Source organism: Branchiostoma lanceolatum, chromosome 12, assembly GCF_035083965.1.
Source record: "Branchiostoma lanceolatum isolate klBraLanc5 chromosome 12, klBraLanc5.hap2, whole genome shotgun sequence".
Classification (NCBI taxonomy): Eukaryota; Metazoa; Chordata; class Leptocardii; order Amphioxiformes; family Branchiostomatidae; genus Branchiostoma; species Branchiostoma lanceolatum.
The window spans coordinates 4,770,554-4,789,110 of NC_089733.1; the positions used below are offsets into that span (position 1 = coordinate 4,770,554).

Genomic DNA, 18,557 nt, shown 5'->3' on the forward strand with positions numbered 1-18,557 from the left:
ACAGTGACCCAGCTTCAGTCATAATTAATGAGGTACAATTGAAACAACATACTTGTAAATAAATGTATTTTATCCATTTTCCCCTTTCTTTTTGCTTGGGCTGGAAAACATCCAGTGCAGCTCAATACCTATGAGGTTGAGTTGAATATTGCGTAGAGCAGTTTGGACAATGGTATTCTTTGATGTACAAGAGTCATGACAAGATCACGGTGTTCATGAAGGAAAATCTGAGACATTGACGATCTTTTTCTAATGATTGATGAAAAATATTTTATACAATTGTCCACAGGTGTCAAGCACGACGGCCATATGCGCCATGTAGCATGCATTATAGTTTTGATTTAATTGGAGTATGGGGTATTTTGTAGTCTGTTCCTTTCACACAAAATAAAAGCTGAAGGAACCCATCGCAAAGTTGTGTTACAAAGTCGCCCATTGAGAATGAGCGAGATAAAAGTCACAGAACGTCAAGTAAAGCCTTTCTCAAGGACATGATGTCTATCCTTAGAAATGCCAGGAGTTGAACCCACAACCTCTAGATTCTGTGTCTGCTATAGCTAGATTGTAGCTACTTATTACCACTTGGTCATCAACCTAACATATAATGAATGAATGAACAAATTAGATTCAGCCATTGATTTTATGTAGAATGTGTTAATGAATGAATAAATGAAGACAAATGAGTGAAAGAATGAATATATTAGATGAATGAAAAAATGAGCAAAAGGACAAATGAAATCTGCTTGGAGATTTTTTCTAAACTAAGATTTGGACAGCCCAGTATCGTACCCCTGTCAGACGGCCTGGAAATGGGTCTGCGAGCTGTAAATGACATTTTCAGCAATAACACTCCAGGTATTCTCTTGATCATCGCACAATTTTCACTAAAATCGCGTGATCTTTGCAGGTCCTTGATGTAGAGTGATACTCTAGACACTCGCACGCCGGGCATGCCCCTGACTCTTTTTTTAAAGGTGTGGTGGATTCTTTAGTCTGTCATAATACGGAGCTTTTGTTATTTTAGCTCGAAGAATCGTATGTTGTATGATTTTATGTTTTTCTGCAACTTGCAGGCTGAGGGTGGCTTTAGTTAGACCTGTACACTAATGTAAACCCAGGGGAGGGGTTGTACAGACATACTGAGATGGTGGATAGATTTATGAATTTCACCCCAAGAGAGTGAAGAATCGTTCTTGGCATGTCTGTCTCTGTGTGTGTGTATGTGTGTGTGTATGTGTGTGTGTGTGTCTGCAAATGTCTGAATTATGGTTCCAAACATTGCTATACACTCATTACTTAGTGCTGCGTTAAATTTGGCTTGTCCCTTGGAATAGTTCTTGTAGGGTTGCAAATCAGTAATGGGTGAGGGGTTAAAATACACCACCTCTGATTGCCTTGTTAGCTTTGTACTTAACCAGGGTACTTAAAGAGGATCCAGGCTTACCCTGGGTAACCCAATAAGGAAGTACTCCCCACTGTGACCTTCCCAGCAGTTTGAGGGGTGAATTGGCCCCCATAACCACATAAACTCATAAACATCCCAGACTGTCTACAAGCTGAAAACAATGGTCGGAGTCGGAGCAGATTTGCATATAATACTGGTCAAAATTCAAATATTTTTCTCTACTGGTATTCAAGGAAACATTGTCAAACCATGCTGAATAACCAAGATACATGTAGATGTTACATAATCAAGGCTTATACCATCTACAACTTTCAGTTTTTGCAAAACCAACCTTGTGCTCCAATTTCAACTTTCAAATCTGAATATCAAAGTGCCTAATTCTATGTTTTTGGCTTGAAAATATCTTCCTCACAGTAGAATAAGCTTTGATAATTGTGTTTCTAGAAGTGTGGCTTGTAATATGGTATCAATTTGTCAGTCTAAACAGAAACCAGTACAGACAGGGGCTATGTACATGTAACTGCCAGCCATGTCTCACAGTACCAGTAAGAGCATGGCAAGCCAAGGTTGTCATTACTTTATATTCTGGGTTAGGTGAAGCTAACTTTTTCAGATACAACTTCAATTCCTTATCTGCCATGTCTGCTGTCTGTTACATTTCAACAGTGTATCAAAGAGTAACTTGTGTTAGTCACTGTCTTAGCCAGGCCTCCACCGATAGCCCACCAGTAGCTGACTGACTCTGGGAGTTTACGTTAGCTGAATTTATTGGGTGATTTTATAGTGCAGGCTTCCTCTTTAACTGTGATTATTTTGAAATCTTCGGGACGTAAGTGTAAGCTGACTCAGTTCTGTTGCAAAGTTCTTTTCTCCGGATCCGCGCTGTGCTTCAGTCTAGCTTCTCCTGATTCTAGCTGTCTGCATCGTCATTAATCAGGACACCTATGGCTCCACGTTACATCGCTCGCGTAAGGGGCCCTGATAAAAAGCTCCGCCAGACATGGTTATGGGGGCGTCACTGACAGTTGCTCATTAATGATTAATGAGCTAGCCTTATTTGTCACAAAAAATCGTTAGTTGCTCATGAATAATTAAGTAGCGATGTAAGACGTAACCTGATTGGTTGATAGGTTCCCAGCGTTTCTTGCGCGTTGGCTTCCAATGAGAGGAAGCAAACCCCTCTGATTGGCTGAAGCTGTTTTGGTGGCGACGTCGTCATAACCATGTCTGGCGGGGCTTTTTATCAGGGCCCCTTACGCGAGCGATGTAACGTGGAGCGATAGGGGTCCTGATTAATGAGGATGGCTGTCTGAACAGTGGCGGCCACGAAGGTAGTAGGACTCATGTACGATCAGTGATGGTTTGATGTCTGACACCCGGGAGCAACCTGCAGTGGGAAACAAGAAGTCAAAGATGTCATACCGCCATGAAATATTTGCAGCTTCTGTCACTTGTTTTATTTATTCCTGTGAATTCCAGTCTTGCTGATTCTGTCTGATGCATTTTTTTCACTGTCTCCGGAAGGGCAACAGACATGCATAAAGCAGGAAATTGACTGGAAATTAGTTTTTCTGGGACCATTGACCTAACCATCCTGTCAGTGTCCCAAAGTGTCTAGCATCCTGCCCCCACTTTCTGCCACTCTACTGTATTCAATTAGCGAACATACTAACTGTAAATGCAGAAATGTTCGCGGGCATTTTGCAGTAGGGAGAAAATGAGTGTTCGCGGTGGTTTTGAGTTTGCGTTTAAAATAATAGTAGCGCCACACTCACACTATGGAACGGCTTTTTGCGGTGGTTTTAAGAATGCCGTAAAGAGTTCACAGTGAAAACTGCGAATACTTTGGTTTTGTATCAATTTGTAGTTTGCGTAGCTTTCTTTTGTTATCTCTATTAATTTTGATGGCGTTTGATGTAGATAACTTTTGTTTGGGGTCTTCCCCCCAGGGCCCATTTAAAATTGTCAGTTGGCGACATGATTCCCCTGGTTAAATAAATAAACAAACAAATACAAGAACACGTTGATGAAGGTCAGAAACGTTTGACTGTTTCCAAATTTTATACAGTTGTTGAGTAACTATTTTTGAAATACAAGAACACAAACAAAATAAGAGAAAATGAAGCTGCAAATCCACGGACACAGAAAATAATTGTCCCATGGTTACGTAATACTACTAAATTTATAATCTGTAATCATATTAGATGAGTGTTCCACATACCTGCCTGTGCCATGGCCAGATTCAGCTGCTCTTTCAGCAGCTGTAGAACTTGATGGACCCCTTCCGCACCCTGCAACGGAAACTTGTCAATTTTGTACATCAATTCTGACAGATATCTATAAACGAAATTAATGAAGATCTTTATTGTACATACTCGTCCAACGAGCTAAGTACAGAGGAGTCCAAAAAAGAAGGGTTGACAGAAAAATACATAAATACTATGCAAGCTACATAAATTGAGTACGATAAACGAACATATTCAATCAACTATTTCTTGTTTCTTTGTAATGATGGACATTTTTAAATTTCCGTCATTAAAAAAAACAGACGCTACTGGGTTTGTCTAAGCGCCACAATGAATGTGAATTTGTCCATATTACTTAAGCATACAAAGTGGCAAACAAGCTTTGCACTTTGAATAAATTGAATCCCTCTCTTTTTTGCACAATCTATACTCGACTAATAAAAAAAATGAGCTATTAGTAAAAAGTTAAGTTAAAATCCTCCCACACCATTATTGATAGGGCAGTGCCCATCTCCGTTTCATAGCCCTGGGCCACACTGTTGTGCAATCACTGTAGCAGGGGGCTACTGTTTCACAAGTATGTACCATTTTTATAAAGTCTTTGGTATGACTCATTGCGCCTCTTGTCCAGAGATGTCCTACCTGGGGCTTGAACCCCAGAACTTCTGATCCAAGTAAATGGAACCAGATGTGGTGAGAGACAAAGGCGCAGGCCACTACACCACAGAGATACATTACAGTTTGCAAAAAGGGAAATTTAAAGTGTTTTTCAAAACCTACATCACAAGCGAGTCCCCAGAGGACAGGCCTGCCGACGAACACACATCGCGCCCCGAGCGCCAAGGCCTTCAGCACGTCCGCCCCACTCCGAACACCTCCGTCCACGTAAACCTCCGCCTTACCGGCCACCGCGCGGACAACGTCCGGTAGTGCATCGATCTGGGAGAGTGGGTAGATATCGAAGAGTCAAACCTGCCCAAGAAGACCCCTCTGTCAGTCAGTCAGTCAGTTAGTCAGTCACTCAGTCAGTTACACAGTCAGTTACTCAGTCAGTCAGTCAGCCACTCACTCAGTCAGGCAGTCAGTGACTCACTCACTCACTCACTCAATCCATCTTGGCTGAGGTTTCCACTTTTGTTGGCGTGGCTTCTAACCAGCTGTCAGCTGTCAGCCCGAGAATCAGACTTAACCAAAAGAAAACATTTCGATCTCTGATTGGCTGACTGCTGGTTATGCAGTCCATGTCAACAAGAGTGGAAACCTCAGCCCAGTTTAGCAGAGCCTCCCCCTGGGTGTATTGTATAGGCCACTGAGTGGCAAGGCTCTGCATGGGGTAATGCCCTGAGTACAACTTACAGAAGCAGGTACTCCGTCCAGTTGTCTTCCCCCATGGTTGGACACACAGATACCGTCAACACCAACCTTTACTGCTTCTTTTGCATCCTCAGCTGTAAAGACAAGTTTCTCTTCAAACGTACATCAACATTGATTGTTGAAAGTTAAATCAACCTCTACAAATGAATTTGACTTGTCTTTTAATATCGCTTCTCTGGATGTGTTACCTTTAATGTAACATTGCATCATTTCATACTCAATAGTTTTGCTTAATATTCCCTAAAAAAAGAATAACCTTTAATCTACCCTCAAAGTAGAAATGTGTAGTATTATTATAGCAAAATAGCAGGTACAACTGTTTGTATCTATCTAAAAAGGCTATTCAATCAGAAAAATACAGGAAACTACAATTTTCTACCTTGAAGATAGATGCTATACTTTTTTCTAAGCAGTAGAATACTGTATCAAGAAAAACTGTTGAGTTCAAAATAATCAATGTCATGTTTATACAGGTTAGAATATTCAAGGGCAAGCAAAATAGCTTTCGACATTCCTTGCACTGCACTGTTGTATTCTTCTTTGTATTTCATTGTTATATATTTATTATTTTAAGTGCAAACTAAATAAACAAATAAACAAAGGCAAATTAACCTCGGTCTACAGTTGTTTTTATTTCAGAGCATGTTTTCTATTTCAGCATAATTTTTTTTGAAATCTACCCACTAATAAGTTAAGTTGGTGTGGCTTAATAGAAAGAAACAAAAAGAAAAATCCATAAGAGCTGAAATAATTATCTATTCGCAGACCTGAAAGGATTCCTTTTAGTACGATTTTGAGCTGCGTATTCTTCCTCAACCAGACTACGTCGTCCCACGTGATTGGTTGCTTCACATTGTCGTTCAAGTAGGCGGAAAACTCCGACGAGCGAACGTCACTGGGCGCGTTGTCAAAAGTCAGATTAGGAAACCTGTATGGGGTGTCAGAACATAGGGGGTCGGAACATACATGTAGTGGTGTCAGAACATAGGGGTGTTGGAACATAGGGATGTCGGAACATAGGGGTGTCAGAACACTGGTGTCGGAACATACATGTAGTGGTGTCAGAACATAGGGGTGTTGGAACATAGGGATGTCGGAACATAGGGGTGTCAGAACACTGGTGTCGGAACATACATGTAGTGGTGTCAGAACATAGGGGTGTTGGAACATAGGGATGTCGGAACATAGGGGTGTCAGAACACTGGTGTCGGAACATACATGTAGTGGTGTCAGAACAAAGGGGTGTCAGAACACTGGTGCCTAGGTGTCAGAACATACATGTAGGTGTCGGAAAATAGGGGTATAACCCAATGCATATCTTAACTGTGCATACATGGAGTGGCTGCGCTATAGATGTTTAAAACACACTCATCATTCAAAGATGCGGATTTATGTTGAAAGCTCAATTTTATGTAACCCAGCAGATACATGGTAATGGTCGTTATACATGTACATGTACCTCTTGCCTTCTGCTGACTCTATCCGACTGTCACGACGATTTTGGAACCCAAACCGAGGCAGGTCCACCGTTAGCCAGATCGCGGTGTATCCCGCGCTCTCGGCTCTTCGGAGCAGCTCCTCGGTACGGGCGGGATCGTTCTGCGGAATCAGGTAGAACCAACGGACCCCCTGTGGGGCGGACTGGGCAATGTCTTCCAGGGAATAGTTGGCGAAGGAACTGACCACAAAAGCTGTGTTGGCAGATGCTGCTCCTACAACAGACAAGAAATATGATTGAAAAAATAAAATCATTGAATGAAGGGCTGTCTCTAGCTATAGATATTTTTCCATTTGGGAGCCCATGTTGTTAATATTTGGTGTTGAATCTGTCATTTTAAGCTTACCAAAGTACATTTTCATCAATTTCATGTCGTAGAGTTTAGATTTTTTTGACTGACAGTGTGAAATTTTGGTGGTCCCAACATACAAATTCGGTCTTGGAGACATGCCCTGATTGAACTTTTTTTTACTAACAATGCAGGAAACTTTATGAAATTAGCAAGTTTCAGTTCAACTACAACATTACATATTCTGTAATTAGAAATGCAATATTTGCAAGCAAATACGTCATGTTGCACTTCCTGTCCCACAACCCTACCAAATTGGACTGTTTCAAAATCACTGTGCAAATATGGAACATTCCAAAATAAATTCTGCCCAGAAATTGACTATTCTAGGTTCAAAATAAACTTTCCCAACTTGATCCCCAAGCAAGTAAGAATGGACCAAAGGCATCCCCATCTAAAATGGACCATTCCAATCTAAAATGGCCCATTCCAACAATATATATTTTCCCTTTGGTCATAATAGGCACTGAAATATACGAACAACCTTGTTGATAACAATTTTATGACAGGTAACCTTTTGCTGTTGGCTTTTCCCCATCCGGATGTGCGAGTGAGTGGTGGGCTGTGGGTGAGATGGCTACAGGCATGTCCAGTCGGCTGCCCAGGACTGTGGCCGCAGTGTCCACACCGGACACATCACGCAGGACACGTGGCAACAGTCGGTACCTGGGCGGTCAGAAATGTACAAAAAGCTCAAAGAGGGAGGAATTACATATGGTGGAAACAAGATAGAATCGACCAGCCAGCCAACCAACCAACCAACCAACCAACCAACCAACCAACCAACCAACCAACCAACCAAGAAAAAGAAGGTGTGTCATCATGTCAGGAATCAAAACAGCAGACTACAAAAACTCACCCTCAAATACTAACCAGTCATGTCAACTGTCATCAGATTCATTCCTGACAAATTCTATACGGCTATTCTCCAGATATGCCGCCCCCCCCCCCCCACACACACCTATATAAATCCGAGCCCTTGGATAGGTCCTACAGGCTTCTGACACCCAGTTGAAGACCATCCCCCTATATCAGGGGGTGCCAGGGGGTGCCACAAGGTAGAGACAGACCATCTATTTTACCTAATCCAGCAAATACAGAGTCTAATAATCCCACCAGAGCCACTCCTATACTGACCAGATTTCACAAAAAATCCCACCCTTGAAAATAGGATTTTCAAAGGTTTAAACCCTGTTTTTTATTTGACCGTGTTTAGTCTCCCCTATATGCAAAATATGTCCTCTGGAGGTCAACGTTCAAAGTCTATGTCGTCAAAGTTGGTAGGTCAAAGTCCACATGTAACGCTGATGCCAGCAAGAAAGCAACGAGGTCGTTGTAATAATAATAATAATCCACCATGTTGTATCATATTACAGCCAGTAGGTACCCATCTGAGTAATGAGGTTGTTGTAACGTGCTTGAGGCACGCCTTCATTTCTAACAATCTAAATTCTTAGAAACTAATTGTGATGATTATAAAGTATCGAGATTGGATTGAAAGATATCATGAAAAAGTAAAACGAAGCCTGGAGGCAATGGAACCCAAAACGAGTTCAAAAGTTGCAACATGAAGTATTATTACCTACATAAAATATGACGGAGGTTATATTCTATTGAACGTAATTATTCCTTACTTTACTCTGAGTACTTTTCTCAATGTAAACGTACCGTTGAAAAGCCCGCTTGTTTTCCTGAAGTGTGAACCCACTGCAGGACGGAAAGCTGTAATACTCCCACACATCGCTGGGAAGACGCTTCTCTGCTAAAGATTCAAAGTCTTCAAGACGCGAAAAGGGGGCTCGAGACGCACAGCAAGACACAGAAGACATCCTGACTTCAAGTTCAACGTTGTAACACTTCCAAATTGTTCAACTTTGACCGGAGAAAGGTTAAAAGTCGAAACCTGCTTTAATAGTGCTTACCCAATAAATGTCGCAGTCCGTTTGACAGCAGTACAGTAAGCAAAGCCTATTGTCGTGTAAATTGCTGTAGACCTAAGTTGGTTATATATTTACCCGAGTTTGCTTGTTCTTTTGTCTTTATGATATGAACTTTGATGAAGGAGGTTTAGGCATTGGCCCCTCGAAACACGTTATTCGTCCTCCAACATTATGCAACCTGTCATATGCCTAGCGGTCTTTGAAAGAACTACACGCTACAAGTCGTTTACCTGATCGAATCTAACCTTGATTGTCATACAAAATTCCAATGATGTACACCTGTGCTTCCTTGGGGACCATACATTACTAATCACAAGGGAGGGTACAAAAGCACTACAAATAAAGAAATATTCTATCGCTGAAATTAGCTATGCGTCACTCTATCATTTGTGACACAGACTACTCTGGTAACATTGTACAATACTATTTTCCTTCCTCACTTAACTTATGCCAGCACGGTGGTCAAATTCATGCTCAGAAACTCCCATGTCCAGCCGAATTCGAACACTGTTCCACGAGGTTCGAAATGACGTAATCGAATCCGAACGCGCATTCGATTCGGGGTCACCTGCGGTCATTGAAAGTTTTTACTGTAAACCCGCGCCGCCTGGCCCCTTTCCCCGCTTCAGAAAAAAAATACTTTCGTCACAAATATTACCTGTTTTCTGGAGAGTATATCCATGCTGGTATTTTGTTGTTTACTGGCGTAACTTTTTTGACATTGAAAATTAGAAGGCTTGTTTACGGCGGTGTCAATTACCCCCTCCCCCTATCCGTGCGGCATGACATGCATTTAAACATCGTAAAGGATCAGCTTCATAAAGAACCCTGCTTACCTTATTAGTGGCTCAAAATGACCGTAACGGTTTTCCCGAAGTTTGTGTTTTGGGGATTTTGAAAAATGCCCTTGATTTTGAATTATGGGTAATTGAGTGCGAAAAATGTAAAAAATTGCAATTTTTTCACAGAGTTGTCGATGTTAACTATACTTAGAATCAGAAATTAAAAAAAATCCCCAAACACACAAAGTTTTGTTTTGTTCCTGGTCGACAAAAAATATGAAAATAAGAGATATTCATTGACATTTGAAGCCAGGCCTTTGCGATGTGTGCCTGAAAAAACGGTCTTCCTAAAACCAGAAAATAATCGTGTTTGGGAGCAAAATATAGAAAAATCAGCCATTCGGCACAAAATGACAACATACAAGTTTGTTAAATCGCTAATTTCGTTTTATTTTGAAAATATTTTCCCGCCCCGCCACTATTTTGTTTATTTGCAAATGTTTTGCCAATAGCCGAAACGTTGACTCGTGTAACCCGATACCTTGTCGAACGCGCGTATCAACGGGAAAGCGTACCCTAGTGACAGACCACCGTGATGGTGCCAGTATGGTACATATTCAGAGGTTGCAAAGAATGCAGAATAAAGTAGGTAAGCTAATTGTAGGTCTCCAGCCAAGAACCCTTATTGCACATATGCACATGCTTCTTGGTTGGAAGGATGTTATGGGTATCCACAAAACACAAAAACTCCTGACAATTTACAGATCTTTACATAACATGTTGCCAGAACACATGAATTTGTGACCTGCCGCGAGAGCGCCATCAGAGCTACCAGACAAGCGACCTCTCACAACTACCTAGGGCGACGAGGGGTTGTGTCCGCAGATCTATGGCCCTGTCTGGAGCATTTCTGTGGCCTTGGAACAGCCTGCCTGTAGATGCCCAGCGTGCTCCAACGCTATGGACTTTGAAGACCAGGATATAGAGCTCGAGGGACTGGCCTGACGATTATGACTTGTATGATTATGGTAATGTATGAACTAATTATTCATTTTTTCTGTAAATTGTTTGTTGTTTTATTTATTTATTCATTTCCCGTGACACCCCCCCCCCTCCACTTGGACCCCTGGGAAGAACGGACATGTATATACATGTATATGTATATGTACTGGCCGACAGGGCCTTCCAAGGAAAATAAAGGTTTACTACTACTTACTTCTACTTCTACCGATTTCAATTGTGACAAGCGTTGCTTTGTAGCTGCTATGAATGTGAATTTCATTCAACAAATCCTCATATCTTGCCCCTTTTCTTTTCTCTGCATTACGGGCATTATCTTCGAAAGCGATAGTAAGTTCTACAAGAGTCAGCTTTTGTTGGACCGGGTCTTGCATACTAATATCTGGAATAAGCGAAGTGGGTAGTCCTATATCGTTTTCAAGACCGACCTCTTCTCACATTCCTACCAATGTCTGGAAAGATTGACACTGGGACATATGAGACACAGGTCATCTGCATAATAAAGGTGGTTAGCAATGACATCCCCCTACATAACAGCCAACCTTGGCATCATTTAGTCTTGAACTCAGATTATCGCATTAAGCAGCAGAATGCAGTACCAATCCGCGACGCCGGTAGCGTGGATTTTGCCCGTTTGGGTTTGTAAATTTGGTCTTTGAATTCCTTTGTCTGTCTGGTCCGTTCTCTTTTCAATTAGCAACGCGATGCTTTTCACGAACTCGAAATTGTAGCATAGCTGCTTATTTCGTATAGAGTGTATGGCATATTTTGAAATTTGGTCGATTTCCATTTCTTTGCGTCGGTCAAAAGTTCTAAATTTTTTAGGTAATATGTTACTGTTCAAATTTTCGCGCGTTAGCAATTCTGCATAGGGCATTATTGTAATTCATTCATTATCCCCCCTGCGCCCTCTATTCTAATATCTGTTTTGATTGTTATTTGATCACCGACATACATAGGCAATGTTTGCGTTATAATCAATGTGGGACGCGTGCGCCCAATGGACTTCAAGCGGCAAACTCGCGACCGCTTTAATAATTTCTTGTGAACTGTATCGGTTCAACATGTTTTGTGGTGACCAATGTATTAAGCCCAGTGTTGCAAACATGTACAGTAAAGGTCTTCTTCTTCTTTATTCCTCCCTTAGGAGAGCAGAGCTTCATCGCACTTAGAATATCATAAACATATCGCCAGGTATTAAATGTCTCTAAGTTCCCAGGATCCTATATACGTTATTTTATGCCAAAATACAGCAACCTGCAATGTTAACTTACAGACATTGTAATCCGCAATAAAAACAAACATGGTGACTGGCCGGGGAACTATCGCCGATCGCCTAATGGTAAGTTGTCATCACAGGTTGGCATAATATACGTTGACATAAGATATCGTATACATGACCCTGGGATCAAGAAATCACTAGATCTAGTGATTTCTTGATCCCAGGGTCATGTATACGTTATCTTATGCCAACGTATATTATGCCAACCTGTGATGTTTACTTACCAACGTATACTGTATTTGCGACATTTCACCTCCTTTTGTGTATTTCTCACTATGACCCTTCTAAACAAACATTGTAATCTGCAATAAAAAACAAACATGACGACTGGCGGGGGCGCCGATGCCGATGGCCATCACTAATTTGTAGTGATTTCTCGTTCTCGTTCTCGTGGCCCACACACAAGACAATACAAAGCACATAGACTACAAATAAATAAACAGTGGTAAATACAATCTAAAAAGCAGCGGAATAAATATAAATATACCTAACTATCACTTCGTATTGCTACAAACACTGGTCCATGCGGCGTCTGGCCGCCAGGATGTTATCAAGTCTGGGGCCGTTTCTTCTTCGTGCCTGATGCCTCGGCTGAGTCAGAAGGTGAGCCCTGCACGCTTCCTTCACTACCTGAGGCAACTGGTTCCAGAGTCTGGATGCGTGGGGTATGAAACTTGACTTGTAGATCTGGGTCCTGCAGCGAGGCAAGTGGAGGTGCCCAGAGTTACGGAGCTGTACATGTGTTCGTTCCCCTCGTGTGACACGTGTCAGCGGTTGTAGGTGGGGTGGGACTAGACCTTTCACCAGCTTGTACATAAGAATCAAGGAGTGAAAGTGTCGTCTGGTAGTTAGACTGTCCCATTCTAGCTCCTGCAAGACAATGCTGGAGGGTGTACGTCTCGGGGCTCCAGTGATAAGGCAGCCTGCTTGGTACTGAACTCTCTCCAGTATCTTGCTTGCAGAACAAGGTAGGTCCCCAAACAGTACCGCTGCATATTCGAGTTTGGGTCTAACCATTGTGTTGTACGCCACCTCAAGAGCCTCCCGGGATAGCTTGTCGCAGAGTTTTCACAGAAATCCCAGGGTTCACCTGGCCTTGTTGGATGTGGTCTGGACGTGTTCGGTCCAGCGTAAGGTCTGGTGGATGGTGGCACCTAGGTGGGTATAGAAGGGCACTTCTTCAACTATCTGTCCTGCAATATAGATAGGGGGGAGCTGTACTCTGCTGCGAGAGGACTTGATGCAGAGGACCTTGCATTTATCTGGATGTAACTGAAGTCCCCTGAAGAACCAAGTGGACACGAGCTGAAGGTCGGTGTTTGTTGTGCTGGCCACCACCTGGGCAGTAGGTCCAGAATTGGAGAGCGACGTGTCGTCCGCGAAGCAGTTGATGTTGGAGGAGCAGGGCAGTTCTTTTATGTCGTTGATGAACACAAGGAACAGTAGCGGCCCCAGTATACTTCCTTGTGGCACGCCTGCCCGTGTATACCCCCAAGTAGATGCTATGCCATTTATCACAACACGTTGCTGTCGGTCCACGAGGTAGTCGGAGAACCACTTGTTCAGGGGTCCCTTGATCCCGTAACGAGAGAGTTTATAAATAAGTCTGCCATAGTTTACGTAAGTCTGCCATAGTTCAGGGCTCTCCCGTCATTTATACGTAACTTGGGCCATTCTGACGGCTACTCGCCTGATGATTGAATTAATCAATTGTAAGGTCACAATAACGTATAGCATTTGTGATGTGAATAAGTAATGACTGTCCGTTAAGACACTTACTCTCATGAACTTTCATAGGTGATACTTAAAATATGTATGACGTCATTTTATTACTGTGTTTTTTTGTCATTGTTTTCTGTAGAACTTTGGTAATGTGAACAAGTAATACCTACCAGACTAACCATAGGCTGTAGGCCTCGGAAGGAGAGTCTATATATATATACCGAATATATACCGGGATATCGGGTGATAGGCTGAGCGGATCCCGAAATTACGGGCGCCCCATGGCGCCGCAGGCGCCAAGCGAATTCCTCGCGGATATTTTGAAGTTAGCTCCTCCGAGCGGCTGTCTCACATTGGACGACAGGGGGCCGTCGGGAGTATTTGCATAACTATGGGGTAGGATGTCTTACGCAACTGCTCAGCGGGGAAGACAAACTCGCTAACTTTCCTGCGCAGTGATTGGCTCATCCCCTAATGAGATTAAAATAATTACTATATAAGGAGGGGCAGCCAACGTACAGGTCAGTGCAGTGAACGGACCCTTCCGCCACATCTCGAGCGGCACGGACGACATCCATGCACGGCTCGACACCGCGGAGTGTGGGTACAGCGGACAGGAGAGTGGTCTGCGGGCGAAAGGAGCAGGGCAGTAGTGAGAGGAGTGGAGAATTAGGGCAGAAGTGGTAGAGGTAACAAAGGTTGGCGTAACAAGGTGTTTTTTTTGTTGTTTTGTTGGCTTTCTTTATAGATTTAATATTGGTATTCAGATTTTAGTCGAATGGTCAGGTGTGGAAGTTGTCTGCACGTATGCAAGTTGCCACGTGCTCGGCTGTACGATATGTCGGGGCGGTCTTCCTTCATAGAGTTGTCGTGTTACGGGCTGTTGGCGTGAATCCGGAGACGAGTGATACGTCCTGTTGGTGACGGGGTTGGTTATTAATTTTCGACATGTTTTTTAGATGTCTCAGGTACCGACGAGACCGACAGGGCAAAGCCGACCGAGTCGGTTAGGAGCACCCCATGGTTACGAGCCAGCAGCCCCAGGACAGGGAAACCTGGCAGGTCCAGCTTCGGCCGGAGCAGCACAGCAGGGAGGACAAGCGGGAGGACAGGCGGCACCTCCGGGAGCAGGTCCGGCGGCGGCGTCGGGGGTAGCTGCGGCACCAGCGGTGGCCGCGCCGGCACCAGTTCCGATACCGGCACTGGCTCCAGCACAGGCCCCGGCAGTGGTTCCAGCACAGGCTCCGGCAGTGGTTCCGGCACAGGCTCCGGCAGTGGTTCCAGCACAGGCTCCGGCAGTGGTTCCAGCACAGGCCCCAGTATTGACTCCAGCACAGGCCCCGCAACCTCAGGCTCAGGCCCCTTCAGAACAGGTGGTTATTACTGGTTTTCCGTTATTGTCTGTAGGTCAATTAGTATTTGGAGTTTGGAATGTGTTTGAGCGATGTTTTATGCCTAGGCTCAGGTTTATATGTGTGTGGGGTACTAATGGATGTTATGGGATAGGCCCATGGCACGTGTGAGGGTGATGTGTAAATTTATTAATTATGGGATAGGCCCATAGCACGTGTAAGTGTGATGTGTAAATTGATAAATTATGGGATAGGCCCATAGTCACGGGTGCGTATGATGTGTAAATTGATTAATTATGGGATAGGCCCATAGCACATGTGAGTGTGATGTGTAAATTGATTAATTATGGGATAGGCCCATAGCACGTGTGAGTGTGATGTGTAAATTGATATATTATGGGATAGGCCCATAGTCACGTGTGAGTGTGATGTGTAAATTGATTTATTATGGGATAGGCCCATAGTCACGTGTGAGTGTGATGTGTAAATTGATTTATTATGGGATAGGCCCATGGTCACGTGTGAGTGTGATGTGTAAATTGATTGATTATGGGATAGGCCCATGGTCACATGTGAGTGTGATGTGTAAATTGATTGATTATGGGATAGGCCCATAGTCACGTGGGAGTGTGATGTGTAAATTAATTATGGGATAGGCCATAACACGTGTTGGTATATGATGTGTAAATTGATTCATTATGGGATAGGCCCATAGTCACGTGTGAGTGTGATGTTTAAATTGATTCAGTATGGGATAGGCCCATAGCACGTGTTGGTATATGATGTGTAAATTGATTCATTATGGGATAGGCCCATAGTCACGTGTGAGTGTGATGTTTAAATTGATTCAGTATGGGATAGGCCCATAGCACGTGTTGGTATATGATGTGTAAATTGATTCATTATGGGATAGGCCCATAGTCACGTGTGAGTGTGATGTTTAAATTGATTGGTTATGGGATAGGCCCATAACACTTGTTGGTGTATGATGTGTAAATTGATTCATTATGGGGTAGGCCCATAACACGTGTTGGTATTTGATGTGTAAATTGATTCATTATGGGATAGGCCCATAGTCACGTGTGAGTGTGATGTGTAAATTGATTCATTATGGGATAGGCCCATAGCCAAGTGTGAGTATGATGTTTAAATTGATTGGTTATGGGATAGGCCCATAACACTTGTTGGTGTATGATGTGTAAATTGATTCATTATGGGGTAGGCCCATAACACGTGTTGGTATTTGATGTGTAAATTGATTTAGTATGGGATAGGCCGATAGTCACGTGTGAGTGTGATGTGTAAATTGATTATGGGATAGGCCCATAGTCACGTGTGAGTGTGATGTGTAAATTAATTATGGGATAGGCCCATAGCACGGGTGAATGTGATGTTTAAAATTAGTCATTATGGGATAGGCCCATAACACGTGTTGGTATTTGATGTGTAAATTGATTTAGTATGGGATAGGCCGATAGTCACGTGTGAGTGTGATGTGTAAATTGATTATGGGATAGGCCCATAGTCACGTGTGAGTGTGATGTGTAAATTAATTATGGGATAGGCCCATAGCACGGGTGAATGTGATGTTTAAAATTAGTCATTATGGGATAGGCCCATAACACGTGTTGGTATATAATGGGTAAATTGATTCATTATGGGATAGGCCCATAGTCAAGTGTGAGTATGATGTTTAAATTGATTCATTATGGGATAGGCCCATAGCACGTGCTGGTATATGATGTGTAAATTGATTCATTATGGGACAGGCCCGGGGTCACGTGTTGGTATATGACGTGTACATTGATTCATAAGGCGTTAGGCTCATAACACGTGTTGGTTATGAGGTGTGAATTGAGTCATGATGGGATAGGCTATAGTCACGTGTGGTATATGATGGGTAAATTGATGAATTATGGGATAGGCCCATAGTCGCGTGTTGGTGTATGATGTGTAAATTAAGTCGGTATGGGATGGGCACAGGTTTATGGGTTAGGTAGATATGTATGTAGGTTGGATCCATCGTCGGGTATTGTGGGAGATCATGAGGGTTAAGGTTAAAGTTAGGTATTTTGTGTGAGGGATGCACGGTTAGGTATAAAGTGGAATGATGCATCCTTATATGTGGAAATGTTTGTTGTAGGCATTACGGGACAGACTCAACATGCTGGAAGCAACGGTTCAGAGGCTGTCGGGGCAGCAAACTGCAGAAGCCATAAAGCAGCAGATCCTGGAACATGCGGCACGACCAGCCGCCCTGTTTGATAGGAGGAAGGTAGTGGCGTTGAGGGAAACGCTGGTGGGCGTTGCGAGGGCGGAGGGCCACCCAAGAGCAGAGGAGTTTAAAGTAATTGTGACACAGCTGAAACCGCATGTCCTTAGCCTACGTTTTAAGGAGTTGTTGGTGGACCAGTTTGGTTCCAAACTACTCAAGCAAGTGTGTAAAAGCGTGTCCACTATAGTGAATAGGGCTACGACTAACACAGATTTCAACCAGGGGCTCGAGGAGTTTCAAGGAGTGCAAGTACCCTTGAATATTCCTCGGCCCCTGCAATAGATGCCTGCACCTCCCCGGCCCATGTTGACTTACCAGAACCAGCTTAATCCACATAGGTGGAACCAGGCACAGTTCCAGGGTTTAAATCCTGTCTGGTACCAGGGAGGTTTTGGCGGGTACCCTCAGAATCAGTTCCAGGGCCCATTTCCGTCTACGCTTTTTTCAAATCAGTTCCAGGGCCAAGCTCCGGCCATGTTTCCTCAAAATCAGTTTCAGGGCCAAGCCCCCGCTATGTTACAAAATCAGTTCCAGGGACCCCAGGTTTCTCAGAGTCAGGTGACTGTGCCTGGTGGGGGCGAGGCAGAGGGCGAGGTAGGGTGGCCGGCCCCACAGACCAATGTTATCGCTGCAAATTATTGGGCCATTTCGCTGTAGATTGCAGAGCACCTTTTGGCAAGTAAATCGGAATCAAAATTGTTGATGGTATTCAAGTGGTTGGATTATGTTACAGACCGGAACGGATTGGATTGCGACTTGGAAAGTTTCGAATGAATGTATGTCAGTATAGTTGATCAATTGTAATTCTGAAGATGTTGTTCACTTGGTAACTATTATCAGAGCTTGGATGTTGTAAAATGAGTGATAGGGATTGTTGTTAGCAGTCATCAGATTTCCCACACTGTAACAATTATTTGGAATATGATTAAAGAAGTTTCAGCAAGCAAGAGTCTGGTTATAATGGTTCATAAATGATAGTAAAATGTGGATATGTGTGTAGGTGTGAATAAACAAGTGAGGTGGTAACAACACGGGTTCTTTTATCTGGAGTTAGACATGAGCGAGAAAAGTACTGATAACAGGGTAATAGTTTTAGATAATCAGTAGACGTAAAACGTTATATGACTGTTATTATAGACACACGATCTTTTAAGAATTGTGAAGTTACGAGTCAAGCTGAAATTTGGAATACCGGGGCATGTTAACAAGGTGGAGTTAAAATGAAGATCAATTGAGCGGCTAAAGTTATGAAAGGTCCAGATAACATAGTTTGGTTTAAAATGGGGAAACGTTGTTTCCTGGGAACAACTAG

General features: G+C 43.1%; 1 protein-coding gene and 1 long non-coding RNA gene across 3 annotated transcripts in view; both read right to left on the minus strand.

Annotated features, from left to right (window-relative positions):
- The window catches only part of LOC136445955 (uncharacterized), a 492,269-nt gene that overhangs the window by 267,343 nt on the left and 206,369 nt on the right, over nucleotides 1–18,557 (minus strand). The window lies entirely within an intron of this gene.
- LOC136446415 (2-Hydroxyacid oxidase 2-like) lies at nucleotides 87–8,766 on the minus strand. Its single transcript, XM_066444771.1, has 8 exons — nucleotides 8,541–8,766; nucleotides 7,387–7,538; nucleotides 6,485–6,737; nucleotides 5,793–5,953; nucleotides 5,008–5,099; nucleotides 4,432–4,590; nucleotides 3,627–3,696; nucleotides 87–2,792 (listed from the first exon to the last, which is right to left on the minus strand). Exons 1-8 carry the CDS (start codon nucleotides 8,699–8,701, stop codon nucleotides 2,698–2,700), a joined length of 1,143 nt encoding a protein of 380 aa, XP_066300868.1. The 5' UTR covers nucleotides 8,702–8,766; the 3' UTR covers nucleotides 87–2,697.